Source organism: Mustelus asterias, chromosome 18, assembly GCF_964213995.1.
Source record: "Mustelus asterias chromosome 18, sMusAst1.hap1.1, whole genome shotgun sequence".
Lineage (NCBI taxonomy): Eukaryota > Metazoa > Chordata > Chondrichthyes > Carcharhiniformes > Triakidae > Mustelus > Mustelus asterias.
In genome coordinates this window covers 31,524,364-31,545,839 of record NC_135818.1, presented here as the reverse complement: position 1 = coordinate 31,545,839, position 21,476 = coordinate 31,524,364, and the positions used below count along the sequence as shown (strand labels likewise).

Genomic DNA, 21,476 nt, shown 5'->3' with positions numbered 1-21,476 from the left:
TGTACTAGTTTTATGGCACCCAAGTATTCCAGTTTTTCTAACTCCACTTCTACTTTATGATGAAGTGTATAAGGCACTGGGCAGTCTCAGGGTTCAAATAAATTTTAGCTTTAGCCCCTTTTATTCGCCCCAATTCCTTGTGGAAAACTTCTGAGTATCTACACAGTAGCTCCTGAAACTCTCCATCACTAACATTAAAGTACTCAGATCCTGTGCGGATTAGCTTGTGGGAGTATTCGTAGACATCTTCAACCTCTCTTTACAACTGCTTCAAGAAGACGACAATCATCCTGGTACCTAAGAAAAACCAAGCAGCGTGCCTTAATGACTATTGGCTGGTGGCTCTGACATCCATCATTATGAAGTGCTTCGAAGGGCTCGTCAATTCCAGCCTCCCGGACTACCTGGACCCACTACAGTTTGCCTACTGCAGCAACGGGTCCACAACAGACTCCCTGGCCCTGCACTCCCTGGAATACTTAGATACCAAGGACACCTATGTCAGACTCCTATTTATTGACTACAGCTCAGCCTTCAACACTATTATTCCCACGAAACTCATCTCCAAACTCTGTAGCCTGGGTCTCGGCACCTCCCTCTGCGACTGGATCCTGAACTTCGTAACTCACAGACCACAATCAGTAAGGATCGGCAACAACACCTCCTTCACAATCATCCTCAACACCGATTCCCCACAAGGCTGTGTTGTAGAGTCATAGAGGTTTACAGCATGGAAACAGGCCCTTTGGCCCAACTTGTCCATGCCGCCCTTTTTTTTTTAAACCCCTAAGCTAATCCCAATTGCCCGCATTTGGCCCATATCCCTCGATACCCATCGTACCCATGTAACTATCTAAATGCTTTTTAAAAGATAAAATTGTACCCGCCTCTACTCCTATCTCTGGCAGCTTGTTCCAGACACTCACCACCCTCTGTGTGAAAGAATTGCCCCTCTGGACACTTTTGTATCTCTCCCCTCTCACCTTAAACCTATGCCCTCTAGTTTTAGACTCACCTACCTTTGGGAAAAGATATTGACTATCTACCTTGTCTATGCCCCTCATGATTTTATAGACGTCTATAAGGTCACCCCTCAGCCTCCTTCGCTCCAGAGAAAAAAGTCCCAGTCTATCCAGCCTCTCCTTATAACTCAATCTATCAAGTCCCGGTAGCATCCTTGTAAATCTTTTCTGCACTCTTTCTAGTTTAATAATATCCTTTCTATAATAGGGTGACGAGAATTGCACACAGTATTCCAAGTGTGGCCTTACCAATGTCTTGTACAACTTCAACAAGACGTCCCAACTCCTGTATTCAATGTTCTGAGCGATGAAACCAAGCATGCTGAATGCCTTCTTCACCACTCTGTCCACCTGTGACTCCACTTTCAAGGAGCTATGAACATGTACCCCTCGATCTATTTGTTCTGTAACTCTCCCCAATGCCCTACCGTTAACTGAGTAAGTCCTGCCCTGGTTCAATCTACCAAAATGCATTACCTCGCATTTGTCTAAATTAAACTCCATCTGCCATTCGTCAGACCACTGGCCCAATTGATCAAGATCCCGTTGCAATTGGAGATAACCTTCCTCACTCTCCACCATGCCACCAATCTTGGTGTCATCTGCAAACTTACTAACCATGCCCCCTATATTCTCATCCAAATCATGAATATAAATGACAAATAACAGTGGGCCCAGCACTGACCCCTGAGGCACACTGCTGGTCACAGGCCTCCAGTTTGAAAAACAACTCTCTGCAACAACCCTCTGGCTTCTGTCAAGAAGCCAATTTTGTATCCATTGAGATACCTCACCCTGGATCCCGTGAGATTTAACTTTATGCAACAACCTACCATGCGGTCCCTTGTCAAAGGCCTTGCTAAAGTCCATGTAGACAACATCAACTGCACTGCCCTCATCTACCTTCTTGGTTACCCCTTCAAAAAACTCAATCAAATTTGTGAAACATGATTTTCCACTCACAAAGCCATGCTGACTGTCCCTCATCAGTCCTTGCATCTCTAAATGCCTGTAGGTCCTGACTCTCAAAATACCTTCCAACAATTTACCTACCTCAGATGTGAGGCTCACTGGCCTGTAATTCCCAGGCTTTTCCCTGCAGCCCTTTTTAAACAAAGACACAACATTTGCCACTCTCCAATCTTCAGGCACCTCACCCATGACTGTCGATGATTCAAATATCTTGGCTAGGGGACCCGCAATTTCCTCCCTCGCCTCCCACAATGTCCTGGGATATACCTCATCGGGTACCGCAGATTTATCTACCTTGATGCACTTTAAGACTTCCAGCATCTCCTTCTCTGTCATATGTACACTCGTCTTTATAACTGTATTACTGTATAACTATATTACTGTGTCTTTATAAGCTCTGTTTGTGAACAGAATTCCCACTCACCTGAAGAAGGGGCTTAGAGCTCCGAAAGCTTGTGTGGCTTTTGCTACCAAATAAACCTGTTGGACTTTAACCTGGTGTTGTTAAACTTCTTAATATGTACACTCCTCAGGACATCAATATTTAATTCCCCAAGTTCCCTAACATCCATGCTTTTCTCAACAGTAAATACTGAAGAGAAATGTTCATTTAGGATCTCACCCATCTCTTGTGGATCCGCATATAGATTACCTTGTTGATCCTTAAGAGGCCCTACTCTCTCCCTTGTTACTCTTTTGCTCTTTATGTATTTGTAGAAGCTCTTTGGATTCTCCTTTGCCTTATCTGCCAAAACAATTTCGTGTCCCCTTTTTGCCCTCCTGATTTCTCTCTTAACTCTACTCCTACACCCGCTATACTCTTCAAGAGATTCACTTGATCCCAGCTGCCTATGCACATCATGTGCCTCTTTCTTCTTCTTGACCAGGGCCTCAATATCCCGAGTGATCCAGGGTTCCCGACTTCTGCCAGCCTTGCTGGCACTCTAAGAGGAATGTGTTTACCCTGAACCCTGGTTAACACACTTTTGAAAGCATGCCACTTACCAGACGTACCTTATCCTTCCCACAGACTCCTCCTTTTGAAAGATCCTGCCTGATACCATCAAAATTGGCCTTGCCCCAATTTAGAATATTAACTTTTGGGACAGATGTATCATTCTCCACAGCTATCTTAAAACTAATAGAATTATGGTCACTGGTCCCCAAGTGATCACTCACTAACACTCCTGTCACCTGCCCTTTCTTATTTCCCAAGAGGAGGTCAAGTTTTGCCCCCTCTCTAGTCAGGCCATCCACATAGTGAATGAGAAATTCCTCCTGAATACACTCAACAAATTTCTCTCCATTCAACCCTCTCATACTATGGCTGTCCCAGTCAATGTTGAGAAAATTAAAATCTCTGACTATTACCACCCTATTTTTCTTGGAACTATCTGTAATCTCCTTACATATTTGCTCCTCAATTTCCCGCTGACTATTTGGGGGCCGATAGTACAACCCTATCAAAGTGATTTCCCCCTTCTTATTTCTCAGTTCTACCCATATAGACTCAGTGGCCAAACCCTTGGATATATCCCCACTCAGTACGGCCGTGATGCTTTCCCTAATCAAAAGTGCAACTCCCCCTCATCTCTTACCTCCTATTCTATCTTTCCAATAGCATCTGTACCCTGGAACATTAAGCTGCCAGTCCTGTCCCTCCCTTAGCCATGTTTCAGTAATTGCTATAATATCCCAGTCCCACGTACCCATCAATGCTCTGAGTTCATCTGCCTTGCCCGTCAGGCCTCTTGCATTGAAATAAATGCAGCTTAATCTGGACTTCCCCTGCTCTCTGTCTTGCTCTGTCTGATCTGTCTGGTACTAGGATTACTGACACTGCCTTTACTAATAGGGCCAAAAGGCCTGTTTCTATAAGACCATAAGACATAGGAGCGGAAGTAAGGCCATTCGGCCCATCGAGTCCACTCCACCATTCAATCATGGTTGATTTCAACTCCATTTACCCGCTCTCTCCCCATAGTCCTTAATTCCTCGAGAAATCAAGAATTTATCAATTTCTGTCTTGAAGACGCTCAACGTCTCGGCCTCCACAGCCCTCTGTGGCAATGAATTCCACAGACCCACCACTCTCTGGCTGAAGAAATTTCTCCTCATCTCTGTTCTAAAGTGACTCCCTTTTATTCTAAGGCTGTGCCCCCGCGTCCTAGTCTCCCCTGTTAATGGAAACAACTTCCCTACGTCCATCCTATCTAAGCCGTTCATTATCTTGAAAGTTTCTATCAGATCTCCCCTCAACCTCCTAAACTCCAATGAATATAATCCCACGATCCTCAGACGTTCATCGTCTGAGCTGTAATTTTCTATGGTTCTATATTTAAGAAAAACTTGGACGGGTTCATGGATGAGAGGGGTGTGGAGGGATATGGTCCAAGTGCAGGTCAGTGGGACTAGGCATAAAATGGTTCGGCACAGACAAGAAGGGCCAAAAGGCCTGTTTCTGAGCTGTAATTTTCTATGGTTCTATGGTTCTAATTAATGTGCTCTCTTTAACTTCTGTGCTGTCCTCGAACTTCTCTTCTGTCTCCCTACTGCTTTGGATCCCACCCCCTGCCAAACTAGTTTAAACCCTCCCGAGTGGCTCCAGCAAATCTCCCCGCCAGGATGTTAGTCCCTCTCCAGTTCAAATGTAACCCATCCCTCTTGAACAGATCAGCCCTTCCCCAGAAAAGATCCCAATGATCCAAAAATCTAAATCCCTGCCCTCTGCACCAGCTCTCAAGCCAGGCATTCATCTGCCTAATCCTCCTATTCCTACTCTCACTAGCACGTGGTACTGGTAGTAGTCCTGAAATTACTACCTTCGTGGTCCTGCACGTTAGCCTTCTGCCTAACTCTCTATATTCACATTTCAGGACCTCATCCCTTTTCCCACCTATGTCGTTGGTACCAATATGTACAACGACCTCCGGCTGTTCACCCTCCCCCTTAAGAATGTCCTGCAACCGCTCAGAGACGTCCTTGACCCTGGAACCAGGGAGGCAACACACCATCCTGGAGTCTTGATTGCGGCCACAGAAACGCCTGTCCGTGCCTCGAACTAGCGAGTCCCCTATTACTACTGCTCGCTTGCTCTTTGCCCAACCCTTTCCCACAGCAGAACCAGCTGTAATGTCACAGGCCTGGCTACTGCTGGTATCTCCCCCTGACAGGCTATCCCCCTCAACAGCATCCAAAATGATAAACCTGTTTGAAAGGGGAATAGACACAGGACACTCCTGCACCATCTGCCTGCCTCTCCAGGCCTGTTTAAACCCTCCCGAGTGGCTCCAGCAAATCTCCCCGCCAGGATGTTAGTCCCTCTCCAGTTCAAAACCCATCTACCTGTCTGAACCTGTGGTGTGACAATGCCCTGTAACTAGTGTCTATCACACTCTCTGCCTCCTGTATGCTCCACAGTGCATCCACCTGCCGCTCCAACCAAACAATGCGGTCTGTGAGGAGCTGCAACTGGACACACTTCCTGCAGACTGTCAGGGAGACTAGATTGCTCCCTAATTGCCCACACCTGGCAGGAGGAGCATGCCACTGCCCTTGCTGCCATATTGCCCTTATACGGATAAAAAAATTGCAACTCACCTCTCCCTTGCTTGTGGTCCTCCTGCCGACTTTTTTTTTGGTTAGAGGAGGGAAACACTGAAGTAGTGTTTGGGGTTTAACTGTCCCTTCACAGCAGCTCCTCCACAAACCACCTTCTGGTCACAGTGACTGCACTTATGCAAATGTGACCTTCAACCGCCAATCACCTTCGCCGATAAGTTAGTTTTATACTCACAGCTACGCTCAGCTTTAGTACGCTTTAAGCTGAGAATTTGCCTTTGTGAGATTTAATTTCGAAAGAAATTAAGAGATAAATTGGGTAAATTGGAAGGAGGCATTCTTGGGGAAAAGTACCGAAGGAAAGTGGAGGATTTTCAAGGAATGTTTGTCTGGAGCTCTGCATGACAACGTTCCGATGAGACAGGGGGGTGTTGGTAGGGTACGGGAACCGTGGTGCACGAAGGTTGTGATGAACCTGGTGAATAAGAAAAGAGAGGCGTACAGAAGGTTCAGAGAGCTAGGAGGTGTTAAGGATTTAGAGGAGTATACGGGATGTAGGAAGGAGCTTAAGAAGGAAATTAGGAGAGCGAGAAGGGGTCATGAGAAGGCCTTGGCGGGTAAGATTAAGGAGAATCCCAAGGCTTTCTACAAATATGTCAAGAGTAAAAGGATGAGATGTGAAGGCATAGGACCCTTAAAAGGTGAAGGGGGAAAAGTTTGTGCGGAACCGTTAGAAATGGCGGAGCTGCTTAATGAATACTTTACCTCGGTATTCACGGTGGAAAGGGATCTGGGTGGTTGTACTGCTGGTTTGCGGTGGACAGAAAGGATCGAGCATGTGGACATAAAGAAAGAGGATGTGTTGGAACTACTGAATGGCATCAAGGTTGGTAAGTCGCCGGGACCGGATGGGATGTACCCCAGGTTACTGTGGGAGGCGAGGGAGGAGATTGCGGAGCCTTTGGCGATGATCTTTGCATCGTCGATGGAGACGGGAGAGGTTCCGGAGGATTGGAGGATTGCAGATGTGGTCCCTATATTCAAGAAAGGGAACAGGGACAGCCCGGGAAATTACCGACCGGTGAGTCTAACCTCAGTGGTTGGTAAGTTGATGGAGAGGATCCTGAGAGACAGGATTTATGATCATCTAGAGAAGTTTAGTATGATCAAAAGTAGTCAGCACGGCTTTGTCAAGGGCAGGTCGTGCCTTACAAGCCTGGTTGAGTTCTTTGAAAATGTGACCAAACACATTGACGAAGGAAGAGCGGTGGATGTGGTCTATATGGACTTCAGCAAGGCGTTCGATAAGGTCCCCCATGCAAGACTTCTTGAGAAAGTGAGAGGGCATGGGATCCAAGGGGCTGTTGCCTTGTGGATCCAGAACTGGCTTGCCTGCAGAAGGCAGAGAGTGGCTGTGGAGGGGTCTTTCTCTGCATGGAGGTCAGTGACCAGTGGAGTGCCCCAGGGATCTGTTCTGGGACCCTTGCTGTTTGTCATTTTCATAAATGACCTGGATGAGGAAGTGGAGGGATGGGTTGGTAAGTTTGCTGACGACACCAAGGTAGGTGGTGTTGTGGATAGTTTGGAGGGATGTCAGAAGTTGCAGCGAGACATAGATAGAATGCAAGACTGGGCGGAGAAGTGGCAGATGGACTTCAACCCGGATAAGTGTGTGGTGATCCATTTTGGCAGATCCAATGGGATGAAGCAGCAATATAATATGAAGGGTACCATTCTTAGCAGTGTAGAGGATCAGAAGGACCTTGGGGTCCGGGTCCATAGGACTCTTAAATCGGCCTCGCAGGTGGAGGATGCGGTCAAGAAGGCGTACGGCGTACTGGCCTTCATTAATCGAGGGATTGAGTTTAGGAGTCGGGAGATAATGCTGCAGCTTTATAGGACCCTGGTTAGACCCCACTTGGAGTACTGCGCGCAGTTCTGGTCACCTCATTACAGGAAGGATGTTGAAGCCATTGAAAGGGTACAGAGGAGATTTACAAGGATGTTGCCTGGATTGGGGGGCATGCCTTATGAGGATAGGTTGAGGGAGCTTGGTCTCTTCTCCCTGGAGAGACGAAGGATGAGAGGTGACCTGATAGAGGTTTACAAGATGTTGAGAGGTCTGGATAGGGTAGACTCTCAGAGGCTATTTCCAAGGGCTGAAATGGTTGCTACGAGAGGACACAGGTTTAAGGTGCTGGGGGGTAGGTACAGAGGAGATGTCAGGGGTAAGTTTTTCACTCAGAGGGTGGTGGGTGAGTGGAATCGGCTGACGTCGGTGGTGGTGGAGGCAAACTCGTTGGGGTCTTTTAAGAGACTTCTGGATGAGTACATGGGATTTAATGGGATTGAGGGCTATAGATAGGCCTAGAGGTGGGGATGTGATCGGCGCAACTTGTGGGCCGAAGGGCCTGTTTGTGCTGTGGCTTTCTATGTTCTATGTTCTATTAGGCCACCATCAAAAATTCCCCACTTCCGCGGTGATGATGTTTACACGGGGAGGGTATAGGAGTTGATGATGTTGATACGGTGGAAGGGTATTGGAGTTGATGATTTTTTTGGGGGGTGGTATAGGAGTTGATGATATTTACACAGGGGGCACACGGGAGTTGATGATGTTTACATGTGGGGGGGGGGCGATAGGGTTGGCTGATGTCTATGTGGGGGCGTTTATGAGTTGATGATGTTTACACGGGGGAGGGATAGGAGTTGATGATGTTTACGGGGGAGTACAGGAGTTAATGGTGTTTACAGAGAAGAGTTGATGATGTTTACACTTGTGGGGGGTATACAAGTTGATAATGTTTACACAGCAGTGTTAGCGGAGTTGCTGATGCTGACATGGGGTGGAGAGAGGAGTTGATGTTTACATGGGCGGGGTATAGAAGTTGGTGATGTTTAGTTGGGGGGGTTTGGGGTTATTGTTGTTGACACGGGGAGGTATAGGAGTTGAAGATATGTTCGCGGGCGGTGTATTGAAGTTGATGATGCTAAAATGGGGGTGGGGGGGTGTATAGGAGTTGATGTTTTAATGGGGAGGAGTGTAGGAGTTGATGATGTTTCCTCGGAGGTGGTATGTTTACTTGTGGGGTATCAGAGTTGATGTTTACATGGGATGTACAGGAGTTGATGATGTTTACATGGGGGGGCGGGGCGGGGGCGGGTATAGGAGTTGATCATGTTTACTTGGGATGCATATGACTTGATGAAGTTTACACGAGGAGGTAGAGGAGTTGATGCTGTTTACTGCTGTTTGATGCTGATGATCAGGGGTTATAAGTGATGATGATGTTTACACAGGTGGGGTTTGGGAGTTGGTGATATTACACCAGGCGTATAGTCCAGATGATGTTTACATGGGTGGGGTGTATCAGAGTTGATGATGTTTTATAGGGGGTATAGGAGTTGATGCTGTTTTACATGGTGGGGTGGTATAGGAGTTAATGCTGTTTGCATGGTACATGTTGGTACAGAGTATAGGAGTTGTGGTGAGGTATCAGAATTGATGATGTTTACACAAGAGGGGGATAGGAGTTGATGATGTTTACATGGGTGGGGCTATAGGGGTTGATGATATTTTACATGGGATGGGGATAGGAGTTGATGTTTTACACAAATGCGGTACAGAAGTTGATGATGTTTATACGGGGGTGGGGGTATAGGAGTTGACGATGTTTTGCACAGGGAGGTATTGGAGTTGATCATGTTTAAAGGTGGAGCATTGGAGTTGATGATGTTTTACACGCATTGGCTATAGGGGCTGATGATATTTTCACGGGGAGGTATCCGAGTTGATGATGTTTTACACAGTGGGATATAGGAGTTGATGGTATTTTACATTGGGGGTATCGGTGTTGATGATGTTTACATGGGGGGTATCAGAGTTGATGATGTTTGGCATGGAGGGGGTACCAGAGTTGATTATGTTTACATGCGGGAGGGTATCAGGGTTGATGTTTTACACAGATGTGGAACAAGAGTTGATGATGTTTACACGGGGCTGGGGGTATAGGAGTTGATGATGTTTTACACGGATGGATTCCTGATTGGTAAGGGAATTAAGGGTTATGGGGATCAGGCGGGTAAGTGGTACTGATCCACGTCAGATCAGCCATGATCTTATTGAATGGCGGGGCAGGCTCGAGGGGCTAGATGGCCTACTCCTGCTCCTATTTCTTATGTTCTTATTAGGTATCGGAGCTGATATTTACATGGGGAGGTATCGGAGTTGATGATGTTTTATACGGTGGAGTATAGGAGTTGATCATGTTTTACATGGGGGGTATAGTAGTTGATGATGTTTACACGGGGTGGGGGGGTGGGGTAGTATCAGAGTTTTACACAGAGGGGTATAGGAGTTGATGTTTTACACGGATGGGGTATAAGAGTTGATGATGTTTTACACCCCTGGGGTATAGCAGTTGATGTTTGGCACGGATGGGATATAAGAGTTGATGTTTTACACCCTTGGGGTATAGGGGTTGATAATATTTTACACGGATGGGGTATATTGATACAAGGAGTGCGTGGACACGAAATGACGCATGGACTACGTGCGCGGGCACAATGTGACGCAGCGGTTTCGCGCGCGGTCACAGAATGACGCATGGACAGCGGGCATAATACAACATTTACGTCGCCGTGCTTGTGGACAATGTGATGCAGTGGACAGCGTGCGCGCGAACTGAATGACGCAGGTCAAATCGCGCGCGCGTCCTGGGTGACGCAGGATCAGTTGTTTGGTGAGGGAGCCCGTCCAGGAGTCGCCATTCAGTCCTAGTCAGACTCTCCGGATACAGTGCGCCGTCTGCTTAGGTGAGTTTCGCTGCCTGTCGGGGATGGCCGAAGGTGTCAAAGGCCCCGTGCTGGGCTCTCACGTCGAGCCCCGGCCTCGCTGCGGCTTAAGTTAAGAGTGGGCCTGTACCTGATGTTTCCATCACAGCTGCCTTGTCTGGCGGAGCAACGGTGGAGGCACTTGCGGGTGCTGGGCCAGAGAGTGGTGTTGGAGCTCGGCCTCGGCCTGGGCCTGCGACTGGGAGCGGAATTGGAACTAGACCTCTAGCTGGGCCTGCGATTGGGAGCGGAATTGGAGCTAGGCCTCTGGCTGGGCCTGCGATTGGGAGTGGAATTGGAGCTAGGCCTCGGGCTGGGCCTGCGATTGGGAGTGGAATTGGAGCTAGGCCTCGGGCTGGGCCTGCGACTTGGCGGGGACTCGGAGCTACCTACGCCTCGAACTCGGGTTGGGCTGGTAGTTCCTCGCCGTGAACAGTTCCTGCCTTTAGTTCTTCGTCAATTTTTGAGTGCTTTTGCTGTTCCATTCGGCGTGAGTCTCAATTTGGAAGCAATGCTGCTGTTTACTGTGGTAATATTTTAGTTTTTTCTAGGAATATTTCACGTTGCAGTGCGGTGCAAACCAGAAAATACCCAATCGCTGTCATTAGCTGCCTCTATTTTCTAGCTTTATCCTCTTCACGTTTCCAAAATCATTTGAGTTTTTCCAGGAGAGGCTGAGTATTTTCGCCATCTTGTGTCATGTTCTCGGCACAGACCTCAGCGATTCATCGAATCAAATTACACCCAGCTTTGCATTTCTATAATGCAATCTCGTTTAACTCAAAGTTCTGTGATGGGTCTCAGTATCATATAATACATTAAAATATTTTTAAAAATGTAATTTGAGACACGCATGCCCATTCTCAAGTACAGTACATGGTATTAAGCATACCAGCTACGTTACCGTTAAATTAAGGAATTGGAAGAAAATTGTTACCACAAAATGGTGGGCGTTACAATGAAATGCCTTTCAAAATAGTTATGATTAGTTCTCTATCAGGGACCCAGATGGGAAACCAACAAGAGTAACATTGTACTGGTGGTTGCCTACGAACGAAACATTGAGATTGTTACATTTTAGGATAATTTGCCCATCGTGATCTTGATGACAGAAGGATTGTGACAAAAGTGAAGGAGGAATAATTAGATTAAATTGTGCAGGAGCAAAGTTTGATTTGTAATTCGTTACATGGAGATGTGAAGTGCTATTTTGTTTTCTAGAATAAATAGTGTCGGAGTATATTTTTCAAGAAGCAAATTTCTCTTTCAAGTCAGTAGCTCGGGAGTAATTCTGTTCTGATACACATATAGGATAAATTTTGAGAATTCCACTGTTGATCTTTCCTTCGGTGCAGGAATAGGGATGGATGTCTTGCTGCAATTACAATAAGAAGTTTAACAACAGGTTAAAGTCCAACAGGTTTATTTGGTAGCAAAAGCCACACAAGCTTTCGGAGCTCCAAGCCCCTTCTTCAGGTGGCAACACCGGCATCTTCACATCATTGCTGCAATTATACAGAGCCTTGGTGAGACTACATCTGGAATATTGCGGGCAGTTTTGTTCTTTAATTGAGGAAGAATGTTCTTGCTATGAAGGGAGAGCAGGGAAGGTTTACCAGACTCGGGAGCGATTGAACCAGTAAGGATTACATTTGCTGGAGTTCAGAACTCCAGGGGAAACGGCAGCCTATAAAAGGGAGGGGTGGGGAGGTACTGTATCCCACGAAAGGGTGCCCCCCGCCACCTTTTGTGGGGGGGGGCCCAGTCGGCCACCCTCCCCTGCCCCCTATTGTGGGGGGGGCCCAGTCGGCCGCCCTCCCCTGCCCCCTATTGTGGGGGGGGCCCAGTCGGCCACCCTCCCCTGCCCCCTATTGTGGGGGGGCCCAGTCGGCCGCCCTCCCCTGCTCCCTATTGTGGGGGGGGGGGGGCCCAGTCGGCCGCCCTCCCCTGCCCCCTATTGTGGGGGGGGGCCCAGTCGGCCGCCCTCCCCTGCCCCCTATTGTGGGGGGGGGGGCCCAGTCGGCCGCCCTCCCCTGCCCCCTATTGTGGGGGGGGGCCCAGTCGGCCGCCCTCCCCTGCCCCCTATTGTGGGGGGGGGCCCAGTCGGCTGCCCTCCCCTGCCCCCTATTGTGGGGGGGGGGCCCAGTCGGCTGCTCTCCCCTGCCCCCTATTGTGGGGGGGGGCCCAGTCGGCCGCCCTCCCCTGCCCCCTATTGTGGGGGGGGCCCAGTCGGCCGCCCTCCCCTGCCCCCTATTGTGGGGGGGGCCCAGTCGGCCGCCCTCCCCTGCCCCTATTGTGGGGGGCCCAGTCGGGTGCCCTCCCCCTGCCCCCGTTAGTGGGGGGCCCCGCCCTCCCCCTGCCCCCGTTAGTGGGGGGCCCCGCCCTCCCCCTGCCCCCGTTAGTGGGGGGCCCCGCCCTCCCCCTGCCCCCTTTAGTGGGGGGCCCCGCCCTCCCCCTGCCCCCTTTAGTGGTGGGGGGCCCCGCCCTCCCCCTGCCCCCTTTAGTGGTGGGGGGCCCCGCCCTCCCCCTGCCCCCTTTAGTGGTGGGGGGCCCCGCCCTCCCCCTGCCCCCTTTAGTGGTGGGGGGCCCCGCCCTCCCCCTGCCCCCTTTAGTGGTGGGGGGCCCCGCCCTCCCCCTGCCCCCTTTAGTGGTGGGGGCCCCGCCCTCCCCCTGCCCCCTTTAGTGGTGGGGGGGCCCGCCCTCCCCCTGCCCCCTTTAGTGGTGGGGGGGGCGCCCTCCCCCTGACCCCTTCAGTGGTGGGGGGTGGCCTGCCCCGCCCCTTCAGTGGTGGGGGGTGGCCTGCCCCGCCCCTTCAGTGGTGGGGGGTGGCCTGCCCCGCCCCTTCAGTGGTGGGGGGTGGCCTGCCCCGCCCCTTCAGTGGTGGGGGGTGGCCTGCCCCGCCCCTTCAGTGGTGGGGGGTGGCCTGCCCCGCCCCTTCAGTGGTGGGGGGTGGCCTGCCCCGCCCCTTCAGTGGTGGGGGGTGGCCTGCCCCGCCCCTTCAGTGGTGGGGGGTGGCCTGCCCCGCCCCTTCAGTGGTGGGGGGTGGCCTGCCCCGCCCCCTTCAGTGGTGGGGGGTGGCCTGCCCCGCCCCTTCAGTGGTGGGGGGTGGCCTGCCCCGCCCCTTCAGTGGTGGGGGGTGGCCTGCCCCGCCCCCTTCAGTGGTGGGGGGTGGCCTGCCCCGCCCCCTTCAGTGGTGGGGGGTGGCCCGCCCCGCCCCCTTGAGTGGGGGGGGGGGGCCTGCCCCCTTTGAGAAAGGTGACTGCCAAGGTGACTGTGAAGTGATCCAGTTTTTCAAATATATGGTAGATGGAATATTAGGGTGACAAGGTATAGAATGATATGAATTTTATTTTGGCAACAGTCAAGGTCAGGCTGAGTTTCTTTGTGTGCAGAATTGAAGCGATTGAGAGTGGCTTGCGCATTTGCTGCAGATTGGGCAATACAGTTATCTGCAAACTGTAGGTCATGTATAGGAAGATGGGAAATAATTTAGCCCCTTGAACCTGCTTTGCCATTCATTGAGATCATTGCTGATCGACCTCAACACCATTTTCCCACGCTATCTCTTGATGCCTTGACTGGAAATCTATCATTTGTACATACTGAATGACTTTGCTCCATAGCCTCTGAGCTAATAACTTTGAAACAATTACCGCACTGAGTGACGAAATTCCTCTTCATCTCTGTTCGAAATTGCCTATTTATTTTTGAGACTCGAGAAAAATTGTGTATGTTTCAATATTCTTCCAAAATCCAAAGAATGCTTGCCGAGTTTACTAAATCCCGGCATTCCAAGAATCAGTCTGGTGAACCTTCGTTGCACTTGCTCTGTGACAAGCATCAGCTTCCTTTTGCATGTAAGGAGACCAAACTTGTTTGCGGTGCTCAGGTGCGGTCTCAGCAAGGCTCTATATAAATTGCAGCAAGACATCTTTACACATGTACCCAAACCCTCTTCCAATACAAGCATAGTTGCTTTCCTAATCATTTGTTGCATCTGCATGTTAGCTTTTGGTGACTCATGATCAAAGACACCCTTTGGACATCAACGCTTCCCAGTCATTTGCCATTTTAAAAATATTCTACATTTCTGTATTTCCTACCAAAGTGGTTACTTATTTTTTGACATTATTCCATCTGCCATGTTCTTGCCCATTCACTTTGCTTGTTTAAATGCCCTTGGAGCCTCTTTGCATCCTCCTCGCATCTCTCATTCCCACCAAGTTTTGTGTCATCAGCAAATTTGGAAATATTAGTTCGCATGTTCATCTCATTGATTAGGAATAGTTGGAGTCCAAGCACTGTTTCTTTGCAGTATCCTACCAGTCTCAGCCTGCCAACCTGAGAATTACCCTTTTGTTCCTTCTCTGTTTTCTGTCCATTAACCAATTCTCAATCCATGCCAGTATATTACTCTCAACCCCGTGTGCCTTAATTTTGTTTACGAATCTCTTATGTGGGACCTTCTCAAAAGACTCCTTAAAAACCAAGTGCACCACATCCACTGGTTTCCCCTACTCTCCTCTGCTGCATCTCAAATCCATGTTGACCCTGCCCAATCGATCGTTTTTCTGTGTCTGTTATCACATTGTTTATAGTAGATTCTTGCATTTTTCCTGCTACTGTCAGGCTAACAGGTCTGTAGTTCTGATTTTATCTCTCCAGTTCACAAAGATGTTTTTATTGAAGAATATTTTATTTTATCACAATGCAACAGCCCCCCAAAATCCAGTGCAGCACAGAGTTATCAACATTCCACATATTAAACAAAACGGCAAATATCCAGAGAACCTTGTCAAAGGCCTTACTGAAGTCGGGACATTTACCCGCTAATCCCTCGAACCTACAGTACAGAAGGATGGGCCATTTGGCCCATCAAGTCTGCACTGATTCTACAAAGCATCTTGTGCAGTCCCACCTCCCACCCTATCCCCATAACCCAGTGCTTTTACCATGGCCAATCCACCTAACCTGCACATCTTTGGACTTCATTACAATTGGTTCAGATTATCAATTGCATTTCGTTGTAATCATAGAAACCCTACAGTGCAAAAAGAGGCCATCTGGCCCATCGAGTCTGCACCGACCACGATCCCACTCAGGCCCTTCCCCCATATCCCTACACATAAGAACCATAGAACATTACAGCATAGAAACAGGCTTTGCCTGTGCCGAACCATTTTTCTGCCTCGTCCCACTGACCTGCACCTGGACCATATCCCTCCACACCCCTCTCATCCATGTACCTGTCCAAGTTTTTCTTAAATGTTAAAAGTGAGCCCACATTCACCACTTCATCTGGCAGCTCATTTCACACTCCCACCACTCTCTGCGTGAAGAAGCCCCCCTAATATTCCCTTTAAACTTTTCCCCCTTCACCCTTAACCCATGTCCTCCAGTTTTTTTCTCCCCTAGCCTCAGTGGAAAAAGCCTGCTTGCATTCACTCTATCTATACCATCATAATTTTATACACCTCTATCAAATCTCCCCTCATTCTTCTACGCTCCAGGGAATAAAGTCCCAACCTATTCAAACTTTCTCTGTAACTCAGTTTCTCAAGTCCCGGCAACATCCTTGTAAACCTTCTCTGCACTCTTTCAACCGTATTAATATCCTCCCTGTAATTAGGTGACCAAAACTGCACACAATACTCTCAATTCGGCATCACCAATGTCTTATACAACCTCACCACAACATTCCAACTCTTATACTCAATACTTTGATTTATGAAGGCCAATGTACCAAAAGCACTCTTTACGACCCTATCTACCTGTGACGCCATTTTTAGGGAATTATGTATGTATTCCCAGATCCCTCTGTTCTACTGCACTCTTCAGTGTCCTACCATTTACCTTGTATGTTCTACCTTGGTTTGTCCTTCCAAAGTGCAATACCTCACACTTGTCTGCATTAAACTCCATCTGCCATTTTTCAGCCCATTTTTCTAGTTGGTCCAAATCCCTCTGCAAGCTTTGAAAACCTTCCTCACTGTCCACTACACCTCCAATCTTTGTATCATCAGCAAATTTGCTGATCCAATTTACCACATTATCATCCAGATCATTGATATAGATGGCAAACAACAATAGACCCAGCACTGATCCCTGCGACACACCACTAGTCACAGGCCTCCACTCAGAGAAGCAATCCTCCACAACCACTCTCTGGCTTCTTCCATTGAAAGACAGTAAGAAGTTTAACAACACCAGGTTAAAGTCCAACAGGTTTATTTGGTAGCAAAAGCCACACAAGCTTTCGGAGCTCTAAGCCCCTTCAGGTGAGTGGGAATTCTGTTCACAAACAGAGCATATAAAGACACAGACTCAATTTACATGAATAATGGTTGGAATGCGAATACTTACAACTAATCAAGTCTTTAAGAAACAAAACAATGTGAGTGGAGAGAGCATCAAGACAGGCTAAAAAGATGTGTATTGTCTCCAGACAAGACAGCCAGTGAAACTCTGCAGGTCCACGCAACTGTGGGGGTTACAAATAGTGTGACATGAACCCAATATCCCGGTTGAGGCCGTCCTCGTGTGTGTGGAACTTGGCTATCAGTTTCTGCTCAGCGACTCTGCGCTGTCGTGAAGGCCGCCTTGGAGAACGCTTACCCGAATATCAGAGGCTGAATGCCCGTGACCGCTGAAGTGCTCCCCAACAGGAAGAGAACAATCTTGCCTGGTGATTGTCGAGCGGTGTTCATTCATCCGTTGTCGCAGCGTCTGCATAGTTTCCCCAATGTACCATGCCTCGGGACATCCTTTCTTGCAGCGTATCAGGTAGACAACGTTGGCCGAATTGCAAGAGTATGTACCGTGTACCTGGTGGATGGCGTTCTCACGTGAGATGATGGCATCTGTGTCGATGATCCGGCACGTCTTGCAGAGGTTGCTGTGGCAGGGTTGTGTGGTGTCATGGTCACTGTTCTCCTGAAGGCTGGGTAGTTTGCTGCGGACAATGGTCTGTTTGAGGTTGTGCGGTTGTTTGAAGGCAAGAAGTGGGGGTGTGGGGATGGCCTTGGCGAGATGTTCGTCTTCATCAATGACATGTTGAAGGCTCCGGAGGAGATGCCGTAGCTTCTCCGCTCCGGGGAAGTACTGGACAACGAAGGGTACTCTGTCCACTGTGTCCCGTGTTTGTCTTCTGAGGAGGTCGGTGCGGTTTTTCGCTGTGGCGCGTTGGAACTGTTGATCAATGAGTCGAGCGCCATATCCTGTTCTTATGAGGGCATCTTTCAGCGTCTGGAGGTGTCTGTTGCGATCCTCCTCATCCGAGCAGATCCTGTGTATACGGGAGGGCTTGTCCGTAGGGGATGGCTTCTTTTACGTGTTTAGGGTGGAAGCTGGAGAAGTGGAGCATCGTGAGGTTATCCGTGGGCTTGCGGTACAGTGAGGTGCTGAGGTGACCGTCCTTAATGGAGATGCGTGTGTCCAAGAATGCAACCGATTCCGGAGAGTAGTCTATGGTGAGTCTGATGGTGGGATGGAACTTGTTGATGTCATCATAGAGTTGTTTCAGTGATTGTTCACCATGAGTCCAAAGGAAGAAAATGTCATCGATGTATCTAGTGTATAGCATCGGTTGAAGGTCCCGTGCGGTGAAGAAGTCTTGTTCGAACCTGTGCATGAAGATGTTGGCATATTGAGGTGCGAATTTGGGCCCCATGGCTGTTCCGTGTGTCTGGATGAAGAACTGGTTGTTGAAGGTAAAGATATTGTGGTCCAGGATGAAGCGGATGAGAAGTAAAATTGCATCTGGAAACTGGCAGTTGTTGGCGCTGAGCACTGAGGCCGTTGCAGCAATGCCATCGTCATGGGGGATGCTGGTATAGAGTGCCGAGACATCCATTGTGACGAGGAGCGCTCCTGGTTCAACTGCTCCATGTGTGCCGAGTTTCTGCAGGAAGTCCGTCGTGTCGCGACAAAAGCTGGGGGTTCTTTGTACAATGGGTTTCAGGATGCCCTCGACATAGCCGGAGAGGTTCTCGCACAGGGTCCCATTGCCCGATACGATGGGACGGCCGGGTGTGTTTGCCTTGTGTATCTTCGGGAGGCAGTAGAGATCTCCAACGTGGGGAGTGCTAGGATTCGCATTCTAATCAGTATTCTGCAACTTGATTTTATGTCTGTTTGCACTGTTTGAGAGCACATTTCCACTCCATCTGACGAAGGAGCAGTGCTCTGAAAGCTTATGGTATTTGCTACCAAATAAACCTGTTGGACTTTAACCTGGTGTTGTGAGACTTCTTACTGTGTTCATCCCAGTCCAACGCCGGCATCTCCACATCATGAACACCACTAGTCACAGACCTCCAACCGGAAAAAGACCACTCCACTGTTGCCCTCTGTCTTCTATGGCTAAGCCAGTTCTCCACCCATCTAGCTCGCTCACCTTTTATCCCGTGATATTTAACCTTTTGCACCAGCCTGCCATGAGACACCTTGTCAAACGCTTTACTAAAATCCATATAGACGACATCCACGGCCCTTCCCTCGTCAATCGTTTTTGTCACCACCTCAAAAAACTCAACCAAATTTGTGAGGCATCACCTCCCTCGTACAAAACCATGCTGTCTATCGCTAATGAGATTATTCAGTTCTAAATGCGCATATATCCTATCTCTAAGAATCTTCTCCAACAATTTCCCTACCACGGACGTCAAGCTCACCGGCCTATAGTTACCCGGGCTATCCTTGCTACCCTTCTTAAATAACAGGATCACATTTGCTATCCTCCAATCCTCTGGGACCTCACCTGTGTCCAGTGAAGAGACAAAGATTTCTGTTAGAGGCCCAGCAATTTCATCTCTTGCCTCCCTGAGGAGTCTAGGATCAATGACGAGGCAGGCGTTTATTGTTCTTAGAAAGATAGTGAGCTGCCTTGTACAGCTGGAGTCCATGTGTTATAGTTGCTTTTGCAATCAATTCCACAGGGAGGTCCAGGACTACGACCAAGCAACGATGCAATAGTGATAAGATCTCAGGGTGGTGTGTACCTTGGAAGGAATTTGCAGGTGATGCAGGAAATTTGCATTTGACCAGAAGTTGAGAGTTCTGAGGGTGGTGTCGAAGAAATGCTGGTGAGTTGGCCTGTACACTGTGGCTGGATCAGATATGGATGCTGTGTGTGACTGAACCACTAAACCCATGCATCTAGTTAAATATCCTGCATTGGATAAGCAAGGTGAATGTGTTGGTAAGTTAGATGGGCAGTTCACGATCACTTTCAAACAGCAAAATTCAGATATTGGGATGGGTGAGAATTAATCCAACCTCTTTGTAACAGGTTAAAGCTCCTGACATCTCCATCTCTGCGCCTCTCGCACATGGCAAATTTTGTACTTGGTGGTGGACAACATCCCAATACATTATTTGTAACGAAGCTTGAAAATTTGGACTGTGTAACCATTGTTGTCTCTTGCAGGTTGGTGCTGGAGCAATGTCATTTCCACCGCATATGAATCGCCCTCCTTTAGGGATACCTCCATTGCCACCGGGTATTCCTCCTCCACAATTTACAGGCTTTCCTCCTTCTGTGCCACCTGGTATGTAAATTGGATATTATTTTAAAAGCAATAGAAACTACTATGCGCTTATAAATGTTTTCGAAACCATTTATTTATTGGTACATGTCATGTACAGATGTCCCTTTAGCTTCAACTGCATGTGAGTACATGTACTTAACGGAATGTTACTGAGTTAGACATCCAAACGGATCCAGCCTCAATTCGATAAGTGCTGTGTTGGCTGCTCTTAATTTGGACAAGAGATAGACAGCTATATTTGCCTTAAGCATATTGAAGTTGGGATAGGTGTGAAAAAAATCAGCTGAGGATTCCTATTCCTGCTGTATATCCATGGTACTTGCAACATTGAGGACATGAAAGCTTGGGGACCACGATGACAATTATTTGGTTGCCTCGCCAAAATCCTTTTGGGCTGGCAATGACAAGTAGGCATGAAAAAGCAGTTCCATTATGGCAGGGAGGCAGATAAGTTGGAGTGATGACGACTTGAAATTTTCAAAATTATGTTTATTTTTTAGGGGCACCTGTGATTCCTGTACCTATGGGAATAATGACACCTGCCACAACTGTAAGTATTGTCAAGCTCTGATATATTTCAGCTTTTTCCAAAGGTGAATAGCTTGTAATGGTATCTAAAACCTAATTGCAGATGCAAATGAAATGAAGCCTGTAGAATTTGTTTTAAATTCATTATTTTAATTTAAATCTGCACTCGGTCATCCCAGGCTAACTGGCTTGACATTTTCAAATGATGCAGGTGGAATAAAAGATATTAAAGAAAATCCAAGCCTCTAATCATATTTGACATTTAACGCTCCAAATCATATTTGAACATTTAATTACTTTGTCTTCCTCGTTTTAACATGTTGTAAAGAATAATTTTTTTTAACCTGCAATTAGTGGCCTTTAGGAATCAGATGCTGACCATGTAGGAACATGTTGTTGAGCCCTTTGAACCTTTCTACCATTCAGATGGATGACGGCTAATCTCTTAACCCTATCTACCTGTCTTGGTTCTGTATCCTTAATTCCCTTACCTCGAGTAAATCTATCAACCACAGTCTTGAAATTTTCAATTCTCCTCCATCTTTTTGGCAGGTGGCAGGAGAGGAAAGAGTTCCATATTTCTACTACCTTGTGTGTGAAGTACTTCCTGACATTGCTCTGAATGTCGTAGCTGTAATTTGAAAGTTATGCCTCCTTGTTCTGAGGAAATCTTTTTTTCTATTTACTGTGTTGGATTTCTTTGTTTTAAAAACTTCAATTAGGTCACCCCTTCATTTTCTGTATGCAAGCTTTGTCTATGCAACCATGCCTCATCACTAAAAACTTTCTTTGTGTTTTTCTGGTGTATCAGTGTTGCATTCTCTCCAAGATAGCATAGCCTTCCTGAGATAGGAACCTCAAATTCCAGATGCACTCTAATTGTTAGTGATTATTTGTATTCCAGCACTGTTGAGATAAAAACCAAAATTTCATCATATGCATTAACATCAGACCATTCTATTTTGAATTTTTGCAGTTTTGTTGCCAAAGCAAAATATAGAATTTATGAATA

The 21,476-nt window shown here is 47.9% G+C and overlaps 1 protein-coding gene across 8 annotated transcripts in view; it reads left to right on the top strand.

The window, feature by feature from the left end:
* The first annotated feature begins 10,149 nt into the window (after positions 1 to 10,149).
* Positions 10,150 to 21,476, top strand: part of rbm25b (RNA binding motif protein 25b) — a 129,967-nt gene continuing 118,640 nt past the window's right edge. For 4 of the 8 annotated variants that reach the window (XR_013500013.1, XR_013500011.1, XM_078233698.1 and 1 more), the window contains exons 1-3: positions 10,150 to 10,370; positions 19,816 to 19,936; positions 20,437 to 20,486. Coding sequence is in view for 4 of the 8 variants with exons in the window: in XM_078233698.1 (XP_078089824.1) it covers positions 19,831 to 19,936; positions 20,437 to 20,486 (156 nt within the window). In the remaining 4 variants the exon portion in view is untranslated. The remainder of the gene's footprint in view (positions 10,371 to 19,815; positions 19,937 to 20,436; positions 20,487 to 21,476) is intronic. The other 4 variants (XR_013500012.1, XR_013500010.1, XM_078233697.1 and 1 more) reach the window with 1 other exon arrangement.